General features: G+C 34.5%; 3 protein-coding genes across 14 annotated transcripts in view; 1 reads left to right on the forward strand and 2 right to left on the reverse strand.

The window, feature by feature from the left end:
* Positions 1-9760, forward strand: part of LOC111001311 (fasciculation and elongation protein zeta-2) — a 46430-nt gene extending 36670 nt beyond the window's left edge. The window contains exons 3-7 of the mRNA XM_022271175.2: positions 919-1050; positions 1629-1752; positions 6156-6409; positions 7049-7124; positions 7915-9760. Of these exons, the coding sequence (XP_022126867.2) occupies positions 919-1050; positions 1629-1752; positions 6156-6409; positions 7049-7124; positions 7915-7997 (669 nt within the window). The 3' untranslated portion in view covers positions 7998-9760. The remainder of the gene's footprint in view (positions 1-918; positions 1051-1628; positions 1753-6155; positions 6410-7048; positions 7125-7914) is intronic.
* A 505-nt stretch (positions 9761-10265) lies between these two features.
* LOC111001312 (brachyurin) lies at positions 10266-13824 on the reverse strand. The gene is made up of 7 exons (XM_045632371.1): positions 13672-13824; positions 12615-12746; positions 12141-12294; positions 11675-11773; positions 10959-11095; positions 10634-10690; positions 10266-10400 (listed from the first exon to the last, which is right to left on the reverse strand). Exons 1-7 carry the CDS (start codon positions 13777-13779, stop codon positions 10281-10283), a joined length of 807 nt encoding a protein of 268 aa, XP_045488327.1. The 5' UTR covers positions 13780-13824; the 3' UTR covers positions 10266-10280.
* Positions 13825-14704: 880 nt separating this feature from the next.
* LOC111001309 (spectrin beta chain) overlaps positions 14705-27388 on the reverse strand; it is a 63453-nt gene continuing 50769 nt past the window's right edge. For 4 of the 12 annotated variants that reach the window (XM_045632325.1, XM_045632327.1, XM_045632326.1 and 1 more), the window contains 11 exons: positions 26463-26707; positions 25946-26169; positions 25217-25413; positions 22562-22709; positions 21381-21443; positions 20034-20138; positions 19199-19342; positions 18602-18695; positions 18034-18213; positions 16524-16748; positions 14705-15640 (listed from right to left, as the gene is read on the reverse strand). In XM_045632325.1, coding sequence (XP_045488281.1) covers positions 16541-16748; positions 18034-18213; positions 18602-18695; positions 19199-19342; positions 20034-20138; positions 21381-21443; positions 22562-22709; positions 25217-25413; positions 25946-26169; positions 26463-26707 — 1608 coding nt within the window. In that variant the 3' untranslated portion in view covers positions 14705-15640; positions 16524-16540. The remainder of the gene's footprint in view (positions 15641-16523; positions 16749-18033; positions 18214-18601; positions 18696-19198; positions 19343-20033; positions 20139-21380; positions 21444-22561; positions 22710-25216; positions 25414-25945; positions 26170-26462; positions 26708-27388) is intronic. The other 8 variants (XM_022271165.2, XM_045632329.1, XM_045632330.1 and 5 more) reach the window with 8 other exon arrangements.

Below are 27388 nucleotides of genomic sequence, written 5' to 3' on the forward strand. Positions count from 1 at the left end.
GATGACCTTAGGACTGAAAACCAAGCTAAACAAAGATTACCTGCCGTACTAGTTGTATACATAGCAATAAACATAGAAGTGACAGCCAGTGTAACAATTCGAGTGACCTTACACAAAATTACGCGGCGAAATGAGTTCGGCCGTTTGCCCATGAATCATATACTCTATTTCAGGAACGCATTATTCAACATGAAATATTTTACGGCTTTCCAGTAAGAGAAAAACATAGGCACCTAATAATAAGGCGTTCAGTTTTTAATATACAAAGGCTGGTGTGACTTTAAATGGGTCTGCCATCTTCAAAAAACATAAACACCTCTAAAAGGTTAAACCTTATTAAAATCACAATTTTAACAAGAACTATAAATGCATATTATTATTAGTGCTATTCTAAACTTACATAAAAATCAGTGGTGCATCATTTGTCAATCTAATAAACAATTAGGCTTTGCTGCACTATTCGAGCGAATGTTAAATGAGCATTTAGAAAGAAAGTTCATTGGTGCACAGTCGGGGATCGAACCTACGACCTCAACGATAATAGTAGTACGAGCCACTAGGCCAACACTGCTACCTAACCTAACCTAACGCACTTATTAATTATAATAAATAAAAAATAGAAAATCAAAAAAAATTTAAAAATATTGGTCAATGTGACAGTATACCTTTAATGCTTATAATAAATTGTTACGGTTATAGTATATTTGGATCTGTAAGCCTTCAATTTCATACACTGTTCGCTATGTTAACAAGTCACCACAGAGCTTCGAAAGCTAGAAAAGATCTTTGCGACCACTTTCTTAAATCCTTAACCATTCGGGAATAATATATTAAAGTGGCTTTCGTAAATTTAATTCATAAGTATTCGAATTTAGTACATTCTGATTATAGCTTGTATAAACTGCTATATTTTTGCAGAGTACCATGACGCCGGACGATGAGATCCATAGTTCCGAAGATGAGGCTGTAGCCTCAGATCTGGACATGCACGCGCTTATCTTGGGCGGCCTGCATCAGGACCATGAGTGTCCCGTTAAAACTGCTGATGAGGTAACGTTGTTGTAATTATATTCATTAAGGTAAAGTTTTACACTTATCATCAAAAAATGTATTGCAGTCTTAAAATTTAAACAATTGTTTACCGTCCTGATTTTTCTTAATACAATATGAGTGATATTTGTATCCAAAAATATTTTGTCTTTGTTTACCTTGTCTTTATAAATTAATCTTAAAAGAACAGAGAATAACTATTAGAATTATTTTACTAGAAATTTACTTAACGAGTAATAATAAATGAATTTAGGAATAAAAATAAATCATTGGCACTACAACAAACTTCAGATTTCTGAATCTGTTTCATGATCAATTTTTTTAAATCTAATAGGCTAATAAGTAGGTGATCAGCCTCCAGTGCCTGACAAATGTCGTCGACTTTTTTGGGACTAAGACATGTCGGTTCTCACGATGTTTTCCTTCACCGTTCGAGCAAATGTTAAATGCGCACATAGAAAGAAAGTCCATTGGTGCACAGCCGGGGATCGAACCTACGACCTCAGGTATGAGAGTCGCACGCTGGAGCCACTAGGCCAACACTGCTCGCAATTTAGGAATATCATTTTTAATTTAAGGTGATCCAAGAAATAGATGATATGATGCAAGAAACTCCGTCATCTGAGGGAGACAATATAATCGAGTACAACGAAGCTTTGGAGAAGGGGAAAGAAGTTCTCAACTCTCCTCTTTATGAAGACAGTGAGTTCATTTGATTCATTATTTTCTTTCATTTTTTTGTGCCAGTAAATTAATATCTTTAGTTATCTGTAAGCACTCATTTCACTTAGAATTTTTGGAGGAAGCATTTTGTGTGGTTACCAGTCGAATCATTAACTGGCCCAAATACCCCAGTTGCTCAGGTCGATAATTTGTTTATATCGCAGCTGGAATAACTTCATTAGCGGGTTTCAGAGTGTGACAATTTCGTATTGATTTTTAGCCGAGGATTATAGGTGTCGCTACTAACTCTGCGCATTACAATACTTTCAGCCCTTCAAGGTTATGATAGAGAATATAATTATATTACTATTCAGTTAATAAGTCTCCAACACGATATGAATCGTATATAAAGATAAGTTTTTATATTTTCCTGATCACTATTTACATATGTTTTGATTAGTTTTATAATTATTTAGTCGACATGAGTTTTGTCTAAGTACTTCGTCCACTTCGTCCTTACCTTGTCTAATTCGACAGACAGAAATAACGTTCTTCACTAACGAAACACATAAAATAATAATAATAAAACTCAAAAAAAAAATTAACAAAAAATTATTGAAAGTGTTTGCCTAGAAGAGATAGCTTGAAAGAATCAAGACCGCCATTTGCAATCCTTTTCATTGAATTATATCAATTCTATTATGTTTCTGTATGCAACGAAGTGGTTATAATTAATAATTTATTCATATATGCGTCTGTGTTTGGTGTGTAAACTTATACAATAAGTGATAAGTAGGAAGATAGGAGCCGCGAAAAAGCCAAGCAAAAAGAACTTTTGATTTTATGAGAGTAACAATTACTTAAAGGCTTTGTCTTTAAAAACCTTTTGAAATTATATACGTTTAACATAAAAAAATTGTGAGCAACTTCCAAATTAAAGCGCTTTAGAGACGACATCCGCTACTCAGGTCGTCATCTAAACCACTCAGACACTGACTGTCTAGACATTGTTAGGTGTATTGCGAGTCTAATCTGAAGCAAAATCTGGTTATATTTAGTTCCCTTATTTATAGCCAAGGTGGAAATATATACGCTTAAAAAGAGAGTTTACTTCCTCAAAAGGCCGTTGTGGGTGCGTTATTGTGCATATCCATGTGGTGGCAGTTTATGGCCGTAGGATCCCGTTTCTTATTTTAAATAATAGGCCTCAGTTGTATAAGGCTCCTCTTGGCTCAGCTACTCTTAGAATATAGCTTGGTGTCACCAATTACATCACATTGGGTCACCACTAAGATCGCTTATTATTATCGATTCTCATTATTAAATGTAACACTCAAATTTGTTAACCACATGGAGTTAATTGGCGGCTTGTCGCGTATCCATCGCAATGGCGGTATGCTATATATTTTGTACTCACACGGAATTTACCTCATAGGAATGAACAATGGCCGTAAACCTTTTTGTGGGAAAACAAATGAATAAATTCTTGGGGCAAATGCATTTTTGTATTGTATTCGCCATTTTTCTCTAAATTCCTTGTACTTGTATAAGCTGTGACTAACGTCCCTCATTAAAAAAAAGTGCATGCGTATAAAGTACACATGTAATATGTAAAACTTCTTTATAAATTAATTATATTACTAAGGTAAAAGCCCCAATAGATGGTCATGTACCACTATATGAACACTCCATGTATTTGTATATCTATATTCACACTGTATACCTGCTAATGATAATATAAATGAATAGATAATCTGCGTTTATTGCACAGAACGTGATAGATATGCGATAGAATTGCCATCTAAAGTTGTAATATGATCTCGATCTCCCTTTCTCACTCTCTCTCAATCGGTCTCCATCGCTCTCTCCCTTTCGTAACGTTTCATCCGTAAAAAATACCCTCAAGCGCCTAAAGAAATTTCACTTCGAAAACAGCACACACAAATGAACTATTCAAAAAAAGAACATGAACGAATCGAACATACGTAATAACAAAGAAACCATAGAAACCACAGCTATAACATTATGCGCTGTAGCGTATTTTACGTAATATTCTAACTCAAAACAAAAAGCTTCTTAACATCGATAGTTAAAAGCCATAACGTACTGGTACGTGACCATGTAGCTCGTAACGAGATGAACGCAGATTCGGGTCAAATTATCAATCATCTGCGTGACGCGACGCTGCATCGATCATGATGTGATATATGGACCTTAAAGAATAAGGTTTTATTACATGCAGTAATTTTGATAAAATTTAATTTGACACCTGTCAGGAGACATGTCACCTCTGTCATTGGTCGTTTTGATGTACGCACGGATTTACATATATATAAAATACGATGCTTTATCAAATAGGTATTTAATTTATTAGTTTATAGTAGTATTTTTATAGTAGTATTCAATTTTTATTTTAAATCAACCGTCGTTTTTAATCAAACGTCGCGATGAACTACAGACGTAATGCTGTAGCTTAAAATTGAATAAAATCTCGTTTTAGATATCCTTATTTTCTATATTTTAAATATTTATTCTCATTAAAACACATATCTCTTAAATAAGAAACAATAATTAAAAGTGACATATAACGCCGCGGTCATACGTTGTTATTGCATTGGAGTCCATCTACCAAAAACTTCGCAAGCGTATTTGAAACGGGTCCACTACTATTATTTCCCGTATCTCAGAAGGCAGGCTGTTGAAGACCCGCTCCGAAATAGGTTATATTTTTGCGACCGTATTCAGTAGATAAAATATAATTAATTGTATATACGCCGAACTTAAATTTAATGCTTGAGGGTATTTGGTTATGTGTTTTTTATTGGAATTTTTGTTCGTAGTAATTGAGGTATATTATAGAACACCAACCTTTAAAATGCTAGTGACTCTCTCGATATGTATAAATAAAACTCACACATTTATAAGGACAGTGGAATTCGATATCTTTAGGTAGAAGACGGAAACGCTACACTATAAACTTTATCACTTGCTCAGCACGTCATGAAACATGAGATACTGATTTCTTTGAATTAAATTTGTTCTAAAAGGAGACATACATATATTAAGCCGCGCAGAATAATTAAACGAAATGTAACTCAGTACATGTTAATATTCTTTTAATTATTCTAGACGTTTTTTTTTAATAGGGGGCAGAAGACATACCCGAAATGTACACAGAAGTACATGGTCACTCAATGCCAGGGGGCTCGCGAGTGCGATGCCTTTTGATAATTTGTACCGTCCTCCATCTTTTCTAGAAGGATCCTATGTCGAATTGTTTTTTTAATTTACTTATATAACCGAGGGCAAACTCACACACTCTAACACATATATACTACAGTCCTCCTACACTTGGACGTTATTAAATGCAATTAGTGTATCCTCATAGTAACACTCCCACATACAAATTATATATCGTGTCAAATTCTACGTGGATGAAATTATTAATTAAGTTATTTATTAACTGATATGCCGAAGTCATACATGACATTTGTACGTATATTACGTATAAATGTCATGTATGACTTGTATGTTTGATACTTGGTAAACGAGTATGTGTATAGTATATACCTATATTTAATGCCCGATTTGATTCATTTTAATATAATTAATAGAAGAGGAAAGCTTATGGGCATATTTGCAAACTGCATGCGTCATACATCCCGCGAACTAGCCTACGGGACCCCCATTTTTAGTGGGTGCGTTGCCGGCCTTTGAGGGAGGAGTATACATACTCTAACTTAATTTAATTTTGTAAGCGTACTATTTGGATAGTGGTTTCACCGTGCAACTGTTATTGCTGAGTAGGTTCGATTCCCGGCTATGCACTAATTGATGTTCTATCTATGTGCGCTAAATTCTCGCTCGTAAAGAGAAAAAAACGTGAGAAAACCGGAATGGCCAAAAAGTTGTCAGAAACAAAAGGTCCATTCTTTTGTTAGAAAAAAACAAATGACGAAATAGATACACGAATCTGAGGCCCATACCAAAAAGGTTGTAGTGGTTTTATATGCGAAGTACAAGAAATCAATAATTTTCAAAAAAAGAAGAATACAAATACGATAGCAGGTGTTCGTATATTGGGAGAAACAGGTTGTAACTTAACACTACAGCAGGCATATCTAATTCTATTAAACATCAACGAAATCTATATCAACTCGAAAATCAGGTCTGGGTATACATAGATATCCTTCACTTTGAAAACAATTTTCCTTTAGTTTCTATAATTGTATCGATGCTGTTCTCTCTCCATGGTCTTATATTAGCCTATAAGTCATCATTCAATTTTGTATTCCTTTATGTACGAGTGTGAACATTGGTAAGGTTTTGAAAATAAAATATAGTTTTATTATACATAATTTCTTACAGCGCGCTTACATTTGCCCGCCATGTTAAAAAGACCGGAGATGAATCTACACTGTAAAATGTATGCACTATTTCAGAACTACGTCATCTCTCCCTCGCTCAACTTAATGAGATCTTCATGGAGCTGGAGGTGCTTATTCGTGAATTCTCCGAAACTCTAATAGCCGAGCTGGCCCATCGGGATGAGCTGGAATACGAGAAGGAGCTGAAGAACACGTTCATATCACTTCTGCTGGCCGTACAGAACAAGCGGAGACAGTACAACGTGGAGAAGAAGAAGAGGATTGGCCCACAACGATTGCCTGCTCCGGGGATCAACTCGGAATCCAAGGTAGGTTGCGGATTTTACTACATGAAAATTTGTGTATGTTTTTGTGTGTGTTGGGATTTATTAAGTGCATAATAATGCCCAAAAATTTCCTAGCAATAGATATCGATTTTGATTCCAAATTCAATGTTGTTCATAACAGCTATACGGTTATTGAGAGATCGACAAATTTCACTGAGCGTACGGTTCGCTCAAGAGTCGGCAACGCATACGCAAGCCGACGTTGCAGGGAAAGGTTAACACTATATTCATAGTGACATCCTTTGCTACGTGTCTCCTAAAATTGCATACAAAAATGTTTATATATTTGTAAAAGTTAGTAATGCTAGTGAACAAATGTATATGTATTTAATTAGTAGGTAACTGTTTATTATTCAACAAAAATGAAGGAGGATGTTATTGACACATCAAAAGAATGAAAGGGCCCAATAAAAAATAATTAGGGTTGCCTGGAAGAGATCTCTTGTTAGCGATAAGGCCGCCCGTTGCATCCCTTGTAATTTTTATGTATTGTGTTATTTGTGTTTCTTTCTAGCAACGAAGTGTGAATAAATAAATAAATAAAACGTGGCTAGGAAATTCCAATTTATCGAAACTGTGCTGGAAATTTATTAGTAAAATTGTGTAATTTTTAATTTTCAGTATCTCACCACCGTTATACCGTTCCACCTACACAATGGACCACCGGATAACCAGACTCTCCAAGTGCTCATTAAGAGTAAGAGATCATTTTATTCATAATTTAATGCCTTCCCTTATTATTTTAATATGGTGCCATAATATCGCCTAAAAGAGGATTAACTGAGAGACTAAAATAGTTCAAGAGAGTTCTACATCCATAAATTAACCCTTAGTTTCTAAATAACTCCTATATTCATAAAGCAACTATTGATAAGGATAGACAGATATTTTTTATTATTTTTATATTCCAAAAAAATGCATTTTTGAAGTGAAACTTCTTTTGGCGCGTGAGGGTAAATTTTTTACGGATGAAACGTCACGAATATGTGCAGCGTTTTTGTCGAAGAAAAGGGAGAGTGCGATTGAAAGAGAGAGAAAGGGAGATCGATAAAAAATACACGCTGTTGATGTATTCGTTTAGTAGTTACATATTAGAATTTTAGATGGTAATTCTGTCGCATAATCTTGTGCAGTAAACGCAGATTTTTATTTATTTATATTATCATTAGCGTGTATTAACTGTGTTAACAGTGTCATATACAAATACATGAAGTGATAAAATGATACATGATCATCTATTGGGGCTTTTATCTTAGTAATAATTAATTTACAAAGATTATTAAAAAAAAATTTAATTTTTAGTTAATTTACGCACGCACTTATTCATCCTTATTTTTACAGTCTAACTTTAAGTTTAAATATTTACTTAACTTAATAAAAGTTATTTCTATATTATTTTATATATAATCTTTCATTTGTTATATATTTAAAATATAGTTTTAATAATACACTAAATTATATAATCTAAATCAATATATTTCTTACAGTTCTTAAAGCAATAAACGAAGACAGCCCCACAGTTCCGACGCTGCTCACTGACTACATTCTCAAAGTTTTGTGCCCGACTTAATTAATGAGTTTAAAAAATAATTTTATTTAAAATTCTTTTAAGCAGAGTTTTGATTATAGTTTTACTTCGTGTAAAAAACACTAGCCGAATGTTTCATGATATAAATCAAATGCCTTAAATTGTATAAAAACTTTGAATTGTGTCGATTTTATTTTTCTTATATTTTATAATTTATATAAATTTTATCTCATGGTTTAAAAATTCGAATAATCACGCTGTAGTGCAAACAACTCACAATAAAAATGCAATTTACCACCAAAATATTTTTAAGCATGGCAACCCCAGGTTGAGTTTGAGGCGCTACATGGCAACACTTCCACAGCTGTCAGTGTAATGTCAAGCGTTTGAATGCCATATTACACGTTATTTGGAATCATTTTATATTTCTACTTTTTTGCATAAATGAACTGTGATATTGTATGTTAATTTAATTAATGCTTCCTTTTTAGAATTTAATCTATTTAAGTTGAATCATTATTTATTATGTTTCCGTCATTGAATTGTACATAAACAGTAATGGAATTGTCAAGTGAAAATTAATTAAAATGGTGCGAAGAGGCTTGTAAATAAACAGTTTTTGTAGATATAGCTAATTATGTGTTCTACACCTTTCTCTAATGCGACACAAAATGGCCGAATTCTATACGAATACGAAAAGTAATAAACAACTAGATGCGGAAATGTCAAACCTATTCTGTGTTGTTTAACTGTCAATAAAATATACAATCTGTGACTCGGATACGAATATCGTTATACGTTATTTTAAAGTTCCTGTACATAAATTAATACAAACATATAATTGATGATTCCGTAAAATAGAAGTTATGGCTAGCGAACCAATCTTTCTATATATGTGGCAGTGAAGTAGTTAAAACAGACAATTGATTAAATCTCTAGACTTAATAATCAGTCGTTGTCGTGACCGCCAATTGTCTTTACAATATTCAACACTCATTCAGTCAATCAATTAAACTTTTTCGAAGGTGCTTGATTTAAATCAAAATGCTAGCGACTTGATTGAATATCGATCTTTAATTAACTGTCTAGAGATTCAATTAACTCTCTGATTTTATTACTTTACTGCGACATACACACTACTCAACACTTCGTACAGTGAAGGCAACCAAGCCTAAAACTATGGGTTTTAGCACAAAAGGTTGATCACTTACTTGCCTATAAAGATATATGGAAATCTTAGGGTAAGACTTGAGGTAGGTTTTTAATTTACTCGTACGCTAAAGGAAATGTCGTTGTGCCTACTTTAAGAAAAATTAAAAAAAAAAACTATCTATTGCTCTTACAACACGTATAGGGTTGTAGCTCCCGGATTATTCCTAAATACGTATAGAATTTCAGCCATTTATTTTTTTATTAAATGATAACGCTATCTGCTATTGTATAAATTTAAATAATCTTATTAATAAAGTTTGTGTGTCTGTTTGGCCAGTTTTATTGTAAGTTTTGAAAGCTGTTAATAATTAAAAAAATAGGTTCTATGCTTATATCTAGTCTCAACAGTTTTTAGTAATATTTTTGTTTGTTTCTGTATTTTGCTAATACATGCATATGAATTTAATTTAAATAAGTTTAAATCTATCAGCAAAGTATAGAATATGATATATTGTAAGTTGTATGTTTTAAGAATGTGAACTTTTTCATTTAAAAACTTTAGGAGAGCTTTGTCGCACACTTGAACTAGTAGCCAACACCAATTGTTGTCTGTAATCTATGGAATGACCGAAATAAATGTCTTATATAACGTGTATATTTTATTTTTGACGAACTCCTTTTTGTAAATAAAAAACTCCTTTGTTTAACGTTGTTTATAAAAAAAATGAATCTTTAATTGAAGGGCCCAGATGCAGAAGTACCTAAGTCCACTTAGGGACTATTAGTGCTGGTATTACCAGCGTGTAGAGCGAGTAAAAATTGTCTATGCCCAGTATTTTTTTATTTCTTAAAACATCTAAAAATTACTTTGTGTAAAGTTGATTTATGGGACTAAGGGACTACTGCATCTGGGCCCTTCAATTAGATAAATGCAGACTAAAATCACAAAAGTGTATTTTTATAATATAAAGCAAAGTGATGATGATAAATATTTAATTTGAGATGGGGTATAATGAAATACAGTGGTGGGGGACAGTCAATTGTCAACCGCCTTAGCGTGCGGACGTAGTTTTAGTACTGTGATCGTACCGATTATAAAGAGTACGTATTGGTAGTGTTTCTGAGCATTTTACAGGAGAATACACATTTTTTGATAAATGATTTTGCGTGAGATTAAACCAAGGCGACACCCGTAACATTATTAATCCAAGGAAGATATCTTTGAACTCTTGTAAACACCGATGGTAAATTGTCATTACATCCAGTTGAATCAATGAATGTTGCTACACCAATCTGTAATGAATACATTCACCATAATTTATTTCGTGATAGGTTTGTTCTATGCAAATCTATAATAGTTAAAACAAAAATCGTATTGAGGTGGGAGAATGTAGAACGAAAGACAAACGTTGCGTTCGATTGTATTGTATTTATGTTGGAATTCAGTATTCCCATGAGATTATATAATGGTATTAATTATTTATTTTTTAAGATATTATGACAATGAATCGGAAAAACGGTCATACCAATATATCTTCTTCAGTTACGTGATAGACAACAGTAAGAGGTCCGCCGTTGTCTCCCTGAAAAAGTATACATTAGATCGCATAATTTTACGTATAATATAAAACAAGAGCATTTTCTTTACCAAAAAGGATCTATTAAAAAGTAGTAACAGGATCGAAATGTACTAGTTTCGAGTACATTTAAGAGTTATAAATTACGTTTAAGGATAATTACAATAAAGTACAGTAAGTAAGTAAAGATAAAACCAAGGTTTCAAAAATTTAATGAACTTAGATGACATTTAAGCGTTTAACTGTTAAGCTTGCTCAGAGTTAAAACAATTACCTTGCAAGTGCCCGAGAATGAACTAAGACCACACACTACGTTTTCCGGGAGCTGGTCAAACATTGTCGCATTGCATTGCTGGTTTGTGATCACCGTCATCGTCTTCTGTCGAAGAGTTGGTGATACGAATGTCACTTCTATAAAAATATATAATCGTAATATAAACAAAACAATATGGATCATTCCGGTATTATGGTTAAAAAATGATTTAGGATACCGTTTTATTTTTAAAACCGTGGTTTATATTTTTAATTGCAGATGAAAGAATTTAAAAAAAAATATAATATATTATTATAATACAAATATATAATATTTATTACACCTGGTAATTGATTAGTCTAGTGCCATCTAGCGGCACTAGGTGAACGTAAAAATTCCTCTCTCAACTCACGGTAGTTCTGTATGTATTAAAACTAATTCGAAAATAAGTATTTTTACTAGAACTATCAAAGCAACTTTATACCAAAAAAAGGCTTTTCTTTTCATATTTATGCAAAATTCACAGATAAAATAAACTTAGACAAAGAAATAACATTTTTTTGTAGAGTCGTGGTATTACTTAAACTACAATAATATTATAATTCAAAAAGGACGACCTGATAATCTCAAATTATTCATAAAATTTTTAAGAAAAAGTTTCTATCACAGTGTACAGTAAAATGCTAAACATTAACTATCTAAAGAACTTTCTAATAAAAAGGGGATTTATTTCTTACGCGGTGCCGCAATTCCCCATCCAGATGCTGTACCGGCCTGTCCAGCGAAATTGTTGTCTGATATATTTAAATAAGGCAATCTTGCTACATTGATAGTTTCTGTAATTATGTAAAATTTATTTCAATTAGCTCGCTTACATTGCTGAAGTAGTATACTAGTGTATGCGTGCTGCTACTATCAAATCTATTTTAAATTGGAAAAAAATAGATTCTGGATTAGACTTGCAAAAAAATACGTTTCTATTTTGACAAGCACCAACTACAGCAAGAGATGTTTCAGTAGATTTATTGTGTCATATATTTACAATATTTTTAATGCAATTTTATTCTCAAGATATCATTTCACTTTTCCATTTCTGTATCTTTTTCTTGAAATAAATATTGTAACCAAAAGTTGACTTAGTATGTTTTATTCATCACAAATTTAACCAAGGCACAAATTCTATATCGTCGCAAACATTCTTACCAGTAATTTGGACGACATTAGCAAGCTTCAATAATGCGAGGTCATTGGTGAAGGTCATGGGATCCCAGTCAGGATGGACGATGATTTCCTCGACATTTATAATACGACGGCCATTCTCATACCTGTCGTATAAAGAGAAGGCACCTAAAATAGCCTGAAATAAAAAAGTGTAATAGTGTGTGAAAATAGTGTAGTAAGTGTAGTGTAATAGTGTTTTATTTAAAAATAGTAAGCTAGTAAGATTCAAAGGCAGACGAAACACGATGCTGTCTTTATATATTTTCTTACTGTTTCATTATTAGTTCCAAATAGGTAAATAGAAGATTACAATTGTGCCTGTTAATATATATAATTTAGATTCCTATGAATGTCTTTTGAACTTAGCTAACACTCCTACTAGCCTAAAATATGCCGCAAATCCTAATATTGTAAAATTTGTTTTTTTTTTTAATAAGGTCGTCGCTTAGTTGTTACCTGAACGTTATCCACTATGAGCTCGTCATGGAAGCAACAGTGAGCAGCGGTAATTACCCATCGAGGATCTATCAGAGAGCCCCCACAGAAACCCAACTGACCCGTGGTTCCAACGCGAAGGTACAGAGCCACCTATTGAAGAATAAAATATTTACCGTAGCCGAATAAATAAGCCTGTGTCACTAAGCTTTCATTTATTCCCAAAAAATACATCTTAACGCCTACAAAATAACGAAGATTGCTGTATAATTTTTGTACCTGAGTAAGGTATTTTGTCGATATATTTTTGTATAGAGCTTATTAATAATTACAACTTTAAATGTTAACTCATTATTTACAGCATTAATGCAAGACTAAATGTAAGTATTAAAAATACGTTTATTATCGAACATAAGATAGACAGGTATCACTTATTCCTTACTTATTAAATTTGAACCTGTAGGCATCCTTATTTATCGGCAAAGACAGAGGTCGAGAAAAATAGCCGGCGTAAAAAACTCTCGGTACTCTTTTAAAAAAGCAAATCATCAAACAATACTTATTTTAATACAAATATAGAAAATTAATTAGAAGCCTTCACAGCACTAGTCCCAGGCTTATTACTGCCAAAGGATTATTTTAATTGTTATTATTATGTAGATTAATACAATTGTAAAAACATATTTGCTTATAGTAAATATTAGGTATGAGGGTGTGCAATTATTTAACCAATTACCATCTCAAATTCGCAATATTGGAGTGTTTGACAAATTCAAAAAGGCATTAAAGATGCATGTTAGAATGAACATAGCTGACTAAAATTGTTACGGCTAATGGCGACGTGTATCTCGCTCGTATATAATATATACATATTAATATTAAGTTTCTCATGTAAATAAAATATTTCTGCTTTGTAATGAGAAATAAAGTTCTTTAAACATTAGAATATGTATATTATAGTTACATTTTGGAATGACATATTTATTTGAAGACATTTTGTTATATTTGCACTCGACGCAGTAGACTATTATTTATTATTATTATTTAATTTATATTTTTTGGTAATTTAAGTACTTACTTGATAAGGTCTTGAACTGTGTTCACTCTGTTCCCCGCCTATTATCCTTGAAGTAATTGATGAAGCGCTTATTATGCATAATCCCGATATTAATAGTGATCCCCACATTTTGGTTTAGCAAACTAAATAGAACTGTTATCGATGAGAAAGTTTTATCACCGTGAGTTATCGAGTACTTAAGAGATTATATTGACGTGGAATATCTGACCCAAAACTCACATCCCATTTTTTGATAAAACTTGTTTTATATCATTACAATTTATTTTTTTTAACTGTTTACATCGTCTTCTCTCATTTTTTTTTCAAAATAAATATTTTATGCAGTTGCTATGAATCTTTCTATGTAATTAGTGGTCGCTTCTTTAAAATTCCGATTTTTAATTTTAATTGTTTAATCACAATATTTCTAGCACGTGACTATGTCGCAGCCAATTACTAAACAGCGCCGTTTAACAAGCGGCCTAAATTATATTCAGTCGTAGTATTTGTTACTTACTTAATTTAATATATTTAAAATGGAACTCATTAGTGTTCTCACACTTAGTGTTACTACACTTTCCATACTATTTTTCATTAAACTATGGAAAACATCATCAAATTTATTGATTGCCGACGCTTTCTTGACAGTTCGGAGTAGGTGGCAGAAAGTCGAACTAAATTGAAAAGAACAGGATAGCCAAATAATGTAAAATCATCGATTCAAGTCGTTAGCCTAGCTGTTTGATCAAATGGCTGAATGTCAATCAGGCCGCTAGTTGAACGGCGCTCTTTTGTAAAGAGACTAGGCTGTTAATTAAAAGTCTAATTAAGCTAGTTGCCTGCAACATCTACATATAAGCCTTTTAATACGTTTATTTTTGTGAGGCTCCGTAATAGTATAAAAGCCAGAGGCTATTATTATTCAGTTAATGTATGTTAACGTTAACTCTTTCTATTGTCTTAACCAAGTATTGTGGACTCGGTTTCCACACTTAAATGCCATTTGTTGCATGGTGCGTGTGTTAAACATATATTCACAAATAAAACACACAACTATTTGAAAACATCGTTTATTATATTTCCTCAAAAAAGTAAAATTTAAAAATAAAATATTTAAACGTAATGCGCCTGCGTTGAAGCGACGCGCGCAATCTATACAATATTACGTAAACTAAAAATGTGATCGTTAATCTAATAAGGTGATACGTATAAGATAAAATAACAATTTGTGAAAAAATGGCAGTTAAATAAAGAAATAATACGTCAATAGAAGCGCAGGCGAAGCATACTTACAAATATAAGACAATACTCCGACGTCGCTCGCTTTCCGACTACCATCTAGTCTACACGCAATAAATCTATGAAAACCATATAAATATAACGACGTCGAAGTACGAAGACACTTTATTATTGAAAATTATTCCTAACTTACATAGCTCATACTTTCAACGAGCCGTCAAACGATAAAACTGGGATAAAATGTTAAATGCCATATCCATTTCACAAATGCAATTTCGTCCATAAATTATTGGTCAATCTAAGTCATCAAGCAGTTAATACAATTCTAAATCAAATGAATATTATACATATATTAATTTCCAATATATTATATAAATAAATTATCATCTGAATTACGCTAAGTTCGAATAAATAGTGTTGTATTTAGAATTTTTAACGTCATATTTAAAATAGTAAGTGACAACAATTATACGAAAGGGGTGGGTCTCGATCGAGGGCGAAATTCAAACACTCACGAGCAGTCTTAACGTATTTGTACGCAACAAAATAATAACAAATTGTGAGAAAGGGCCGCTCACGATTTCATCATTAGCAAAGCTTACGGCAGCAAGCGTCGTGAGAAATGCGGCGTCCCGGAAACGTACGCGGGCGTGCTTGTACGTACACGTATACGTGTTCGCACTCAGTACGGGGGGACGCGGGTCTAATGAGAAACGTGTGAGGCTACGGCTGTCTCTGCACACGAGTTTAGCTGTAAACAAAACAATTTATTAATAACAAAATTAAAATAGGGTATCGAGTGGCCGCTCCCAAAAATGCATTATACTGGCAGACTTGAATAAACATTCATAATTTTAAGCAATACTTTTTATAAAAAAAAAAAAAATATTTCTGTGGAACGGTTATTGCACGCGTTTTAGACCTTAAACTGTTGAGATATTTATAGTAGACAAAATGAAGTTTTAAATTTTTTTTTAAATCTTTGGAAGCGGTCTCTATACCCGTTATATAGTTATTTGCAAACCAGCGGAAGCGGATTTAAAAACATAACAAATAACATATTTAAATATTCAACATGCATTTATACTCAACACTAACGATATATCATTTTTTATATTCAAATATTAAATAAATACAAATTTTATAACATTTAGTATTAGTAGGAACATAGATTTAAAAATAATTGTTAGTATAATTGCAGCAGCATGCAAAAGTTAGTCTTTAGACATGTTAGTAGATCATGCAATTGTTTGTTGTTTTTGTGTGATTGAACCAAAATTTCTAACTATTGATAAATTATAAATTCAAATTTAATATATACTCTATATATTATTTACAAATTGTGAACTCATTCACAAAAAACTCAGTACTCTGTTCCTTTTCATCACAGCGTAAACAAAATTTGATAGAAAGAGACAAATGTATAGGCTTTAAATTAGGCTCGACTAGTTGAAGACTCTTTCCGTCAAAGAACAATTAAAAAAAGGATATGAATCGAGAATACTTTTATGGTTATATTTAGCACTTAAGAGTGTATGTCAAGTGTAATTTTGTGTGTCTGTGTGTGTGGTAGTGTTGAAAGAGATGGAAATGGTGTTCGGGCGGTAAGCTGTCGCCGTAAAGTGTGTACAGACGTGTAGTGAGGCGCATGCTATGGCGAGAAAAGGTAGGTGAGCGTGGCGACTGACTTCTTCTTGAGCGTGAAGAAGGAGCGCCGCTTGGGCTCGGCCTGGTGAGGGGCGGGCAGCGTGTGGGAGCGGGGCGCGGGGGCGGCGGTGCGCGAGCGCAGGGCGTCCACCCAACCCGACATCTCCGACTCGTCGTGGGCTTGAAGGAGGAACTCCGCGCCGTTCGATAATCTGTGGGACGTTAAAGTATTGTTCATACCTAATTTTATTACATATATATATATATAATATACTAGCGGATCCGACAGACGTTGTCCTGTCTACACGTCTTTAATTTAACAATAACACAATGATAACAAAACTTTTGTTTAATTTGATCGCAGCGCTGTCGGGACACACTAAAAATTAAAATTAAAATTCGAATATTATTTAAAATTTGACACTGCGATGGTAGCGCCGTCTGTGGGATCCAATGTAAAACATTCCAAAATCAACAACTACTAATAAATTAAAATTAATTAAAAAAACATTGTCCAGTGGACAAAATTGTGAATCTAAACCATTCCCAGATCCCCTTGAACACACACAAAAAATTTCATCGAAATTGGCCCAGTCGTTTAGGAGGAGTTCAGTCACATACACACGCACACAAGAAATATATATATTAAGATATTCATAATGATATTTTATCAGCACAGTTTTGACATTTTTCAAGGTCGCTGGCCTCAGCTAACAGTAGAATTAGGATACCATACCAATAATTTCTTTTCTTGTTCTAGTGTTTTCATTCTTTATAGCTATTATTTTTAAATTTTTGATTGTTTTTTGTTTTGACACTTTTTGTTTTTTGTATTTACCTAATTTCGCTTGTCGTGTCCACATGTTCTAGGGACGGCACCGCTTTTTTATATTTTTTTCGCATGTAAGTTGATGTTGACATGTGTTTGTCCTAATATTGTGGTCCAATAAAAAAAAAATTTAAAAAAAAACCTAATTTTATACGTGTGCTTCATGAATTAAAGCTGTGTCGTCTTTAAAAAAATTAAAAACAATGTGGTACTATAAAAGTCTACGGTAAAATTATAAAATTAAGCGTAGGTGAGAAGAGAAATGAAATACATTTTGTATAACTTATTACACGACTCAACAAAATTTCGTTCTTTATCCTAAACTTTTTTTTTACTATTTTTCGGTGCACAAAAACTAATAGAAAATACCTTCATTAAAAGGTATCAAAACCACAGTTTAATCAGTCTCCTAAACACAATTTTTATCTAATTTTTTGTAGACGTAAAATTTCGTAATTGTATGTTAAGTCAAAGTCAAATTATACGTTGACCCCTGTCAACCAGGCAAACATTTACAGTAATATTTTTTTTTTTTTTATAGAACAGGGGGCAAACGGGCAGGAGGCTCACCTGATGTTAAGTGATACCGCCGCTCATGGACACCCTCAATGCCAGAGGGCTCGCGAGTGCGTATTATTGAATAAACCTTAATCTCGCGTATTTATTACCTTAGACGGAAGACATGCTTCTTCTTAGTGTAGTTGGCAGCTTGCTCCACAACAGCACCGTTAAGGTCCAAGGGTGCCTCTCCGCGCCAGTGTTGTTCGGGCGCTGCCTTGTAGGCCTTCGCGTCCTTGTAGAAGGACATACGCCCATCCTTTGCTACTACGTACACCTTGTCCCACGATCTGAAATATATATTAATTTTAACCTATTAATAACTCGGTAATTTTGGACTTTGAACTTTTTAATAAGATTCAAAAGGAATTCTTTCAAACATATTTTTTTTAAAGCTTTACCAAAACGAAAGTCTTCTGTTATTTCATATTAGCAGTTGTATAATTCATAATAATAATAAGCCTTTATTCTTCCACATCCTATTTACAATAAAATAATAAAATAGATATGAATACAATTTTAACTAAGATGCGGCCCCTGGAGAAGGCCTCCAACTTTTTCCACTCTAATTTATTTTGTGCCATCGTCATCAAATTTCTTCCAGCTACCCTCTCGATGCCGTCAGCCCATCGCTCTATTGGTATAAATCATAAGAAAATATATGTTCCTAAGCCTCACCTGTTTGATGCACGCTTAGCGGCAGATTCCCACTCGTGTTTGCGGACCAACATGCCTTCAACGCCTTCGTCCTCACTTCCGGGACTTGCGCCCTCTGCACATACATACAGGTTTTACTAAGCATTCAAGGAGCCCTGTTAACCTTAATAGGCATTCAAGATCTATCCTGAAAGCCTACTACTAAACTAAAAACCATACTCCAAGACGAGAATTACTTAAATCTATTGCACACTCTATCTCGGAATATATCCTTAAAACTATCACGTGTGGTTTGATACGTTTCTATGTGAACCTACTCAAATGAAACTCTGTTTTCTAGACAATATTTTATTAATGCACAACACAATGTACATATGAGTACATAATTAAAAATCATGCGCTCAACAAACAAACAGCACACAAAGCATTCGTCGCAGACGCAGACATTTTGTGGTAACGTACAATTGTGGATGACGTTGTGCGTACGTGTACGCGTACGCGTGTGTGTACGTTACGCATGTATAATGTGTAATGTAAATTTCACAAAATAAAAATGCTTTCAGTTAATTCAACAGTCAAGAGCTTTGGTTCATCCACAATTATTACTACCAGGGGTACCTTCATCATCACTATGGTGCGTTCCACTGAGCAGTTTCTTAGCGGCTTTCCAACGGAAGCTTCGGAACGGCGACTTGCTTCGCGACCGAGACTTCACCTTACCAGAAGTCGACGGCGTGTTCGGTGTCGAGCTCGTTCCGGGTGCTATTTCAAGTGATGGGAGGGATGCGGCCGTAGGGAGTCAGGTTTAAGTAGGAATGTACGTCAATGGTTCGAAATATTTTATAAAGGACGGAGTGAAAGGTAGGGAGGAGAAAAAAAACAAAAAAACGTAATTCAAAGCAACATAAAAACAACACTGCGTCGCAGCAAAATAAAACAGAAGCATTCACATGCTCTCTATATGATACCAGTACACCAGAAAACACATTTGTTAAAATGGCATGCATCTAAAACATTAGTAATCAGTAATCACATTCTAACTACTCACATGATTACTATGTTAATTCTCAACGATCACGTACAGTATTGATTCAAACAGATTATTTTTTTTCCTAATAATACAACTACCAAGTGCTAGATTTAAACAATAATGATTAATGTTCAACCACCCATGGATATAATAACAGAATGATGTTACTGAATGTATTTCTATAACCTCAATCTAATTAATTAAATATTGTTTCGAAAAACATAGAAATAAAAACTTAATGAATATTCTATTAAGTAAAATTCTGTTAGTGTAAGTGTGTCTGTTTTAATAATAATTCAGATTGTATATTCAAAAACTAGATAGATATTGACTAGTTCCTGGTTCTTCTTTTATCTGTAAAAATAATACTTATAAAAGACAATTTGAATCAACATGTACGTCGAGTTGATCAGGTGTACTCACTGGAAAGGCGTGCGGGTTTAACGGGCGTCTGTTTCGAGGTGGACGGGCGTGGCGTCTCTTGCCGCTCGGGAGGGGGCGTGGTCGGAGTCTCGGGGCTTGGGGTTTCTGCATGCGTACGACTACGTGCTAGTTATGTCTACACTACGTGCACATGCTACGTTATGTACATGCGCATCGTTACGTATACGGAACACAGTTTTAAAACTCAGTTATACTCTGTATACGTAAAGATGTTGGTTTTGTACGTATGCATGCGCATTATTGCGTATACCAACGTATTGTTAGATATTTTATTGAATAATCGTCAGTATACGTAATAATGTTATATTCGTGCGTAACAACATTAAAATGTTAATTCCTATTCCCTGCCTACTTTGAGATATCGATATAAAAAAAGTACTTCAAATAATAAACGGTACATGTATTTATAATATATAATGGATAAGCGTTAAGATCGTTAGTAAAAATAAAAAACTGAAACATTGAAATAAATAGAGATAAGCAATAATAGATTGTAACTACAGATATATAAAGCAAAAAAAGCCGTGCATATACCATGATAGCGAAATTAGACGCAAATACAAGAAGTATACCTACCTTGGAAACAGCTTCAACAGTTGATAGACACAGCACAATTAGCTCAATATATAAAGACACATTAAAAGAAAGTACAGTATCAAACCATCACCGTGATTAGCGTGAATGTGGAAACAAATGGATTTAATTGCAACGATGTATGAAAATATATTATGAATACGTCCGTACAATACACAAATAAGACGTCACAGTAATAAGATAAAGAAGAAATGTGCAGGGTATTGAAAAGGGCGTATTGTGCGTAAACATTACATAGATATATAATAACAGAATCGGTTTCTATATTACGATAGTGCATTAGGACGTTTGTGCCACATCCCATCTACATAACCTAAATTATTCTCCAAAACCAACTACCCCTACGACATTAGAGCGCTAATTCTTCCAAATTAAGAATGTATTGGGCCAGATACGACTAAACCGAAATTTGTCTCGCTCTAAACCTTAATATCTGAGAGAGACAACACTTTCAATCTAGCTTATCTTAAATATTGCTATATATTGAAAAGTTTGTATGAAACAATTATCTGGAATATTTGTTCAGTGCATCCAATAATAACATACACCCTACACAAGGGCTCTTAACCATCCTATCAAATTGAAAGTTCTCAAAAATGTAGTCGAAAGTGGTTTAACCGATTCGATATTTATTGGATGTCCCTTTTTCATACAAACTCATACGAAATGGCACCAATATCTAGGAAGCTCATGCGTACAACTAGCCCCTGGCGATAGTAAAGCGCTCGTTACCTGGCTGGGAATGCGGTCTCTCTTGGGCCTTCTCAGCCGCTTTAGTAGATGTTCTCCTTACGACTACGCGTGTGCATGTGTGGACAACACATATTTAAGTATCGGCCCTAATTAACGCTTAACTCGCCGAGCGAAATTAAAATAAGGGGCTTGTACTAAACTAAACTTTAGATGTTACAACAAGGAATATGGACATTCAAGAAAAATGGTCAATACGAATTTTATTTTTGGTATCATTGGCGCTAAGTATGATAACATGTCTGAACCCTTATTTATTTATTTATTAAGTCTACAACATCATACATATTACGAAATCTACTGATAATTTTATAAAATCTTCTATCAAATAGGTACGACAATATATGTAAACATAAGTTTTGCTAAAAATAGGAATTAAAAAAAACCCCTTACATTTATGTCGCTGATAGTTGAATTCGTGTTTACAAGCCGAGTTCAGTTCAATATCAGAATTAGCACCAAAACGCTTCAGTATGAAAAATTTAAAGTGATGTTTTAATTTCGCTTTCACATCGAGTTCTGTAAACTTGACACGTAAAGCTGCAAGCGACGCCATTCTCGGCTGAATCGCAGTGCAAACGTGCTAAGTTATATCAGTAGGTCTCCCTCAAGAATCGAATCATGGTTATTTCGAAGGCATTCCACCGTTTGGTGAAAGTTAGTATGACTACCTAGCATAGGTTCAAGTATTTGCTTTCAAAAGCTACAGTACCTGAAGAGACTCAACATTAAAAAGAAAATATTTACAGTTTTTAATAACGAAAACAAACTTCTAATACGTTGTATGGGCGATCGTTAATTCTAGGACGTTTTCGTACGTAGATTTTGAATCAGATACTAAAACCCATGTTTCGATAATGGTTCGTCATAGTGCGGGATAGTATACATGCGTGCTGAGAATGCAATTCGTGACTGTTAATTTCTGTGTTTTCTTTTAATTCGACAGCACTATGTTCAATAAAGATCTGTTTTTATATTAAAAGGGTTTTTCTATTCAAAGTACCGCTAACTGACCATATCATAACGGATCCCAACATTACAGGTAAAGGGGCTACGCAAACCTATAATTCCAAAATTAGTGCATTTACCATTCAAAATTTTTATAAATGGATATATCAGCGAGCGGTAGGACACCTGTTTATGTACATGGATGACATATTTACCGGGTTGTTCTGGCTCAGGAGAAGAAGCACGGTCGACAGCATCCTGCGCTGCAGCCTGAGCCGCGGCTTCGGCAGCTTCCTTCTCCTGTCTCTCCCTCTCGGCAGCCGCAGCCGCTTCTTGGCGACGCTTCATCTCTTTCACTTCGAACTGGAATTTACAAAGTCAAGTCAGAGATTTTTACTAAAACATATTGATTAACAGCCGAAATGCCAATGTTAGACTCCAAGTGGTGCTGGTTAGTCAATTTGCACAATAAATAGGAATAAACGTAGAGCTGAAATTGTAGAAAAGGCATATTAGGCGATATATAAAAAGCTTCTGGGCTGTTGCGCATGCGTAAACGAATCAAACTTATTAACTTACACCATACATATAGTTATAGTACCATATGTCGTTCGTACATAGATGATTTTCAACTTGTGACAGCAAAAATAAAGAAGAAGAAAGTGATATGGGTGTGCAAGCAGCGGTTCTTTCGGATTCATTATAGGATTTCCTCAGGGACAGTCGTCGCAGAATATTTTTTATACCTTTATTTCCTGGTTTCTCACTACAGTTTGTAGATGTACTTGGTTGTGTTATTGAAGCAATATTTGGGTACACATTTAGCAACGCTAACCGCTCCCATAGGATGAAATCGATCGAAGACAATCTTGGATTTGTGTGTAGATCCTCATTAAGTCCAAAGAACAAGAAATTCCCTGCATTGGTTGGTGTCATGGGTGATTTAGGGGGGCTGCTTTGTTCCGATATCGTAGATAGACTATGTGAGGCCACACTCCAAACAGTACATTTAACATTCTTTTCATTCTCCGAATAGTTAATACTCAGATTTCTTGACTGGTATTCGTCTGGTTGTTTGTGGCAGTCTGTTCTTAATACGACTTCTGGGTCAATGTCATCGAGATCCTCGTCATACATGACAAGATTTTGGGTTTTATGGCGGATGATGGGCGCTGAATGGTACGTGAAAGATCCTCTTTCTGAATTCTCTGTGTGGGGAGTTTCTGCGCTCGATTCAAGCTAGCGTGGAAGATGAAAAATTAATACCAAACCACAGGAATGAGTGCGTGAAGCTTAAAGCGATTCAAGTTCCAATTAAAAGCTCGCGAATAGCGTATACCAACAACACTTACATCCAAATAGTCATAGTACCATGCAGCATCAGGGGAAAGGAGACTACGGGTTTGCGATAACAAAAGAAGGGAGGAGGATAGTGGCACAGATTTTATATCTTTCCCCAAATCATTGATGGCTTTATTGCTACTCGTCAATCCTGGTAAGGATAGGACAGCAACGTCGCTCTTAGTATCTTTTTTCCTTTGGTACAATTTACGTAGAATATTCATAATACTCCCCGCTATCGAGGAAGTACTTTTACGTTTCAGTAATGAGACATTGGGGAAAATATTGAGATAAGACAAACGTTCCCACAATATAAAATCAATACAAGCTAACTTTTCGTTCGGGTTGGGATTCTCGTTTGTATATTCAAAGAAAATGGAGCTGAATATTTCTGAGGTGAGCGGAGATTTTAGGGGCGACATTGGCGTATTGGGAACTGATATACTGGTATTTTCATCTTCGTTCCACAAATAAGAGTCGTTTTTTATTAGAGAGTGATTCAAGTATTTACTTCGGTATTTTTCAGGGATTTGGTGGTTGCACGAATTTAATATTATCTCGTGTACAACCTGACCTACTGGGAGTTCGTTTTTGGGGATAACGATATTTTTGGGATGTGGTTTCTTTCGGATTTTGGGATCGGGATAGTAGGTAAATGAGGATTCATCACAATTTTTCCAAGGTTCAGAAGTTGGCCATAGTTTCGCTGCATTCAGTTCAAGCTAGTGAGAAAGTAAGAAATTATACAGTGCCAAACCCAAGCTTTATGTACAGTGCGATTACTAAACAGTTAATTTAGTAAAACTTTGCAAATTATTGGTACCAAAAAAAACAATATAAAATAAACGATAATTAATAAAAATATTTGTATTATTATTATTTTTTCTTTTTAATGTAACAGGAGGCATGCGGGCAGGTGGCTCACCCGATGTTAAGTTATATCACCACTCACGGAATTACATTTCCAAAAGCCTCGCAAGTGCGTTGCCGGCCTTTTAAGGAAGGCCTTTTTCTTAAAAGACCCTTAGTCGAATTGGACATGTAAACCTCAAGCAAATATCAAATCCTGTACATTTTTACATGACATCATGTCACATCTAACTTTGGGGCCGTTCATGGATTACGTAAGCTCTATGGGGGGAGGGGGGTCTTTGATTGAAGGGGGGGGGATAAATTGCAGTAAATCTGCTTGTGTAATACTTGAACGGCCCCTTTAACAAACACCACACCACATTCAAGCATTATGCGACATGATATGCACTACAGCAGTTTAATACTCAACCCACTAAAGCGATGATAATGAACAATTTTAACTGTAACCTTAGATAATAATGGAATATTATAGTTAAATAAATCAGTGGCGGTACTACTTCTTCTCGTAATTTTTTTCCAACGCCGATAAACAAGTTTCACTTCAAAACAATGTTTGCAAAAAAACTAACAGTTTTTAATACTTTTAAACCATCGTAAAAGGAAAGGAAAAAAACTTTATATATACATTCAACTATCCAATAAAACAATATACGTACAGTGGTAAGCCTCTGCAATGCGCTGAAGCGGTCTTCTTGGGCGGCAGCCGACTTCTCGAAGGCTTCGTGCTTCTTGATAAGGCTCTCCACCTCGTCGATGGTGTGACCCAGTTCCTGAGACATCAGGTAAGGCTCTTGGGCGATCAGCCAGGCTTCGGCCACTGCCGCATCGCGAGCGAATTGGTACACTTCCAGGACTGTAAGAATACATTTCAGATTTATTAAAACTGTTCCCAAAGAAATTTTAATATATTTTTATTATTGCTCAAAAGTTAAATAAAGATTAATTAAGACGATTAAAAAACTTCAGAATTTTCAATCACCAAAAAATATTCGCGCTCTCAGTAAAAAAAAAAACAAAGAAAATTCTTTGCTAATTAGACTATTATGAAAACTTATACATCTAATTATTTTGCAAAAAAAATTCAGGCCGATCTTAGCTCGCTAAAACAGCCCGCGCTGAGCTGGCCTCAGCCCTTGGCCATCAGCAAGATTCATCAGCGTAAGAAATACCTTCGCAGGGTTCCCAGCTCTTCCATAAATTATTAATTACTTAAAATAATTACATTATTTAACCTTATTTTATTTATCTTTTTTCAACCGTTATCAACACGCCTGAGTGCATAAGTGTGTGGGTGGTAATGTGTGGTGTGAGTGTGTGAATGTGTGAGTGAGTGAATGAGTAAAGTGTGTATTTACATATTAGGTCTCAGAAGTAGAAATACATACTAAGCTGAAGATTTTCCCATCTCTCCTCCCAGCGTCTCAGCAAGGCGTTCCTCTGATCAGTGAGGAGATGCAACTTGTCCCTTATATCAGACGACGCGTAATGTTGCCTTGCGAGTAATTCTCTTCCAAGAGCTATGCACACCGCAAAGTTCTCTTCGCGGGCCTCGATCTCCGCTTTTAGGGACTGGTGGTTGTTCATAAGAAGCTCTACGCCGCTTACATCTCTGAAAATTAAGAAAAAATTATAAATGTACTTACTGTCTGACACAATTAGTTATAAGTTTTGGTATAAGGAACTTTCACAAGTTTATCATGTGTTCATGACTAACGTAGATATTTTGTAACATTGTAATCATAGTGTTAAATTATTAAAAAAAAACCTAATTGTCTTCATCAACCCTGGGTTCCCTAATATGAGTTTTTTTTAACATTTTACTAAAGTTACGCGAGCACAACACATTTAAATATTATTTATAGTAAGAACTGATTAAAACTAGAAGTAAGAGTCTAATCTCACCTCGGCTTCTCCCCAGTGTTCATCGACCGGACAACGTCATCCATCCATATGGTGAGGGTTCGCACTTGGCTCAGGAAGCGGTAGAGTTGATCAGCGTCTTCCAACTTGGCCCTTCTGGCTTCACACGCGGCCTGGAGAGACGCCCACGCTTCGGAAACCTCCCCAGCTCTTCGGGTGATCTCGGCTGCCTTCTCCCCGGCATATGACGCGCCAAGACGAGCACATTCGGCGTTAATAGATTCAACCTGAAATTGAACGTAATATTGAATGATTAAAACTTCAATCTTAAACAACATCTTCTCAACCACTCCAACGCTGAAACGGAAAGTATTGCTATTAACGGTAGTAAAATTAGCATGTAAAGTCCCGTTAACATGACAAATGGAAGAAAATTAGCTGTCCACAACATAGGAAACGCTAATGTGGGGGTTAAAGTTTTTTGTCCCTTTATTTTGGTTATAAGTTTCTTTAATCGCGGTAATTGGGCGTGGAAGCTTCTAAAACTATTAATCCAGGGTTCACGAGACATTAAGTCAACATCTTATTGATTCGTTTTGTCTTCTTCACTCTTCAGTACAAGTCATCTTTTAGCATGTTCAGAAATGATTGAATACTTAATTCTTGTCTTCTTTTTCTTTCGTCTTTTCCAGTATAAGTAGATTATCTATACAGATGGATATATATAATAGATATTATATATATCTCTTTGAAGAGTCTAAGCTATACATTTAGAGTTAAAAATAACATAAACGTATGTTATGCTAATTTCAGTTTTCAATTCAATCGCATTACTATGAAAAATTACCGTCTTATAAAAACCAAACCAATCTACTTAATTGCATTATTTTTAAAGTACATTCCTCTCTTTTTCGTCAAATTGTTTTTACCCTTCTTTTTTATAATCTTCTGTAGCTCACAGTATACAG

Source organism: Pieris rapae, chromosome 19 (assembly GCF_905147795.1).
Source record: "Pieris rapae chromosome 19, ilPieRapa1.1, whole genome shotgun sequence".
NCBI lineage: Eukaryota > Metazoa > Arthropoda > Insecta > Lepidoptera > Pieridae > Pieris > Pieris rapae.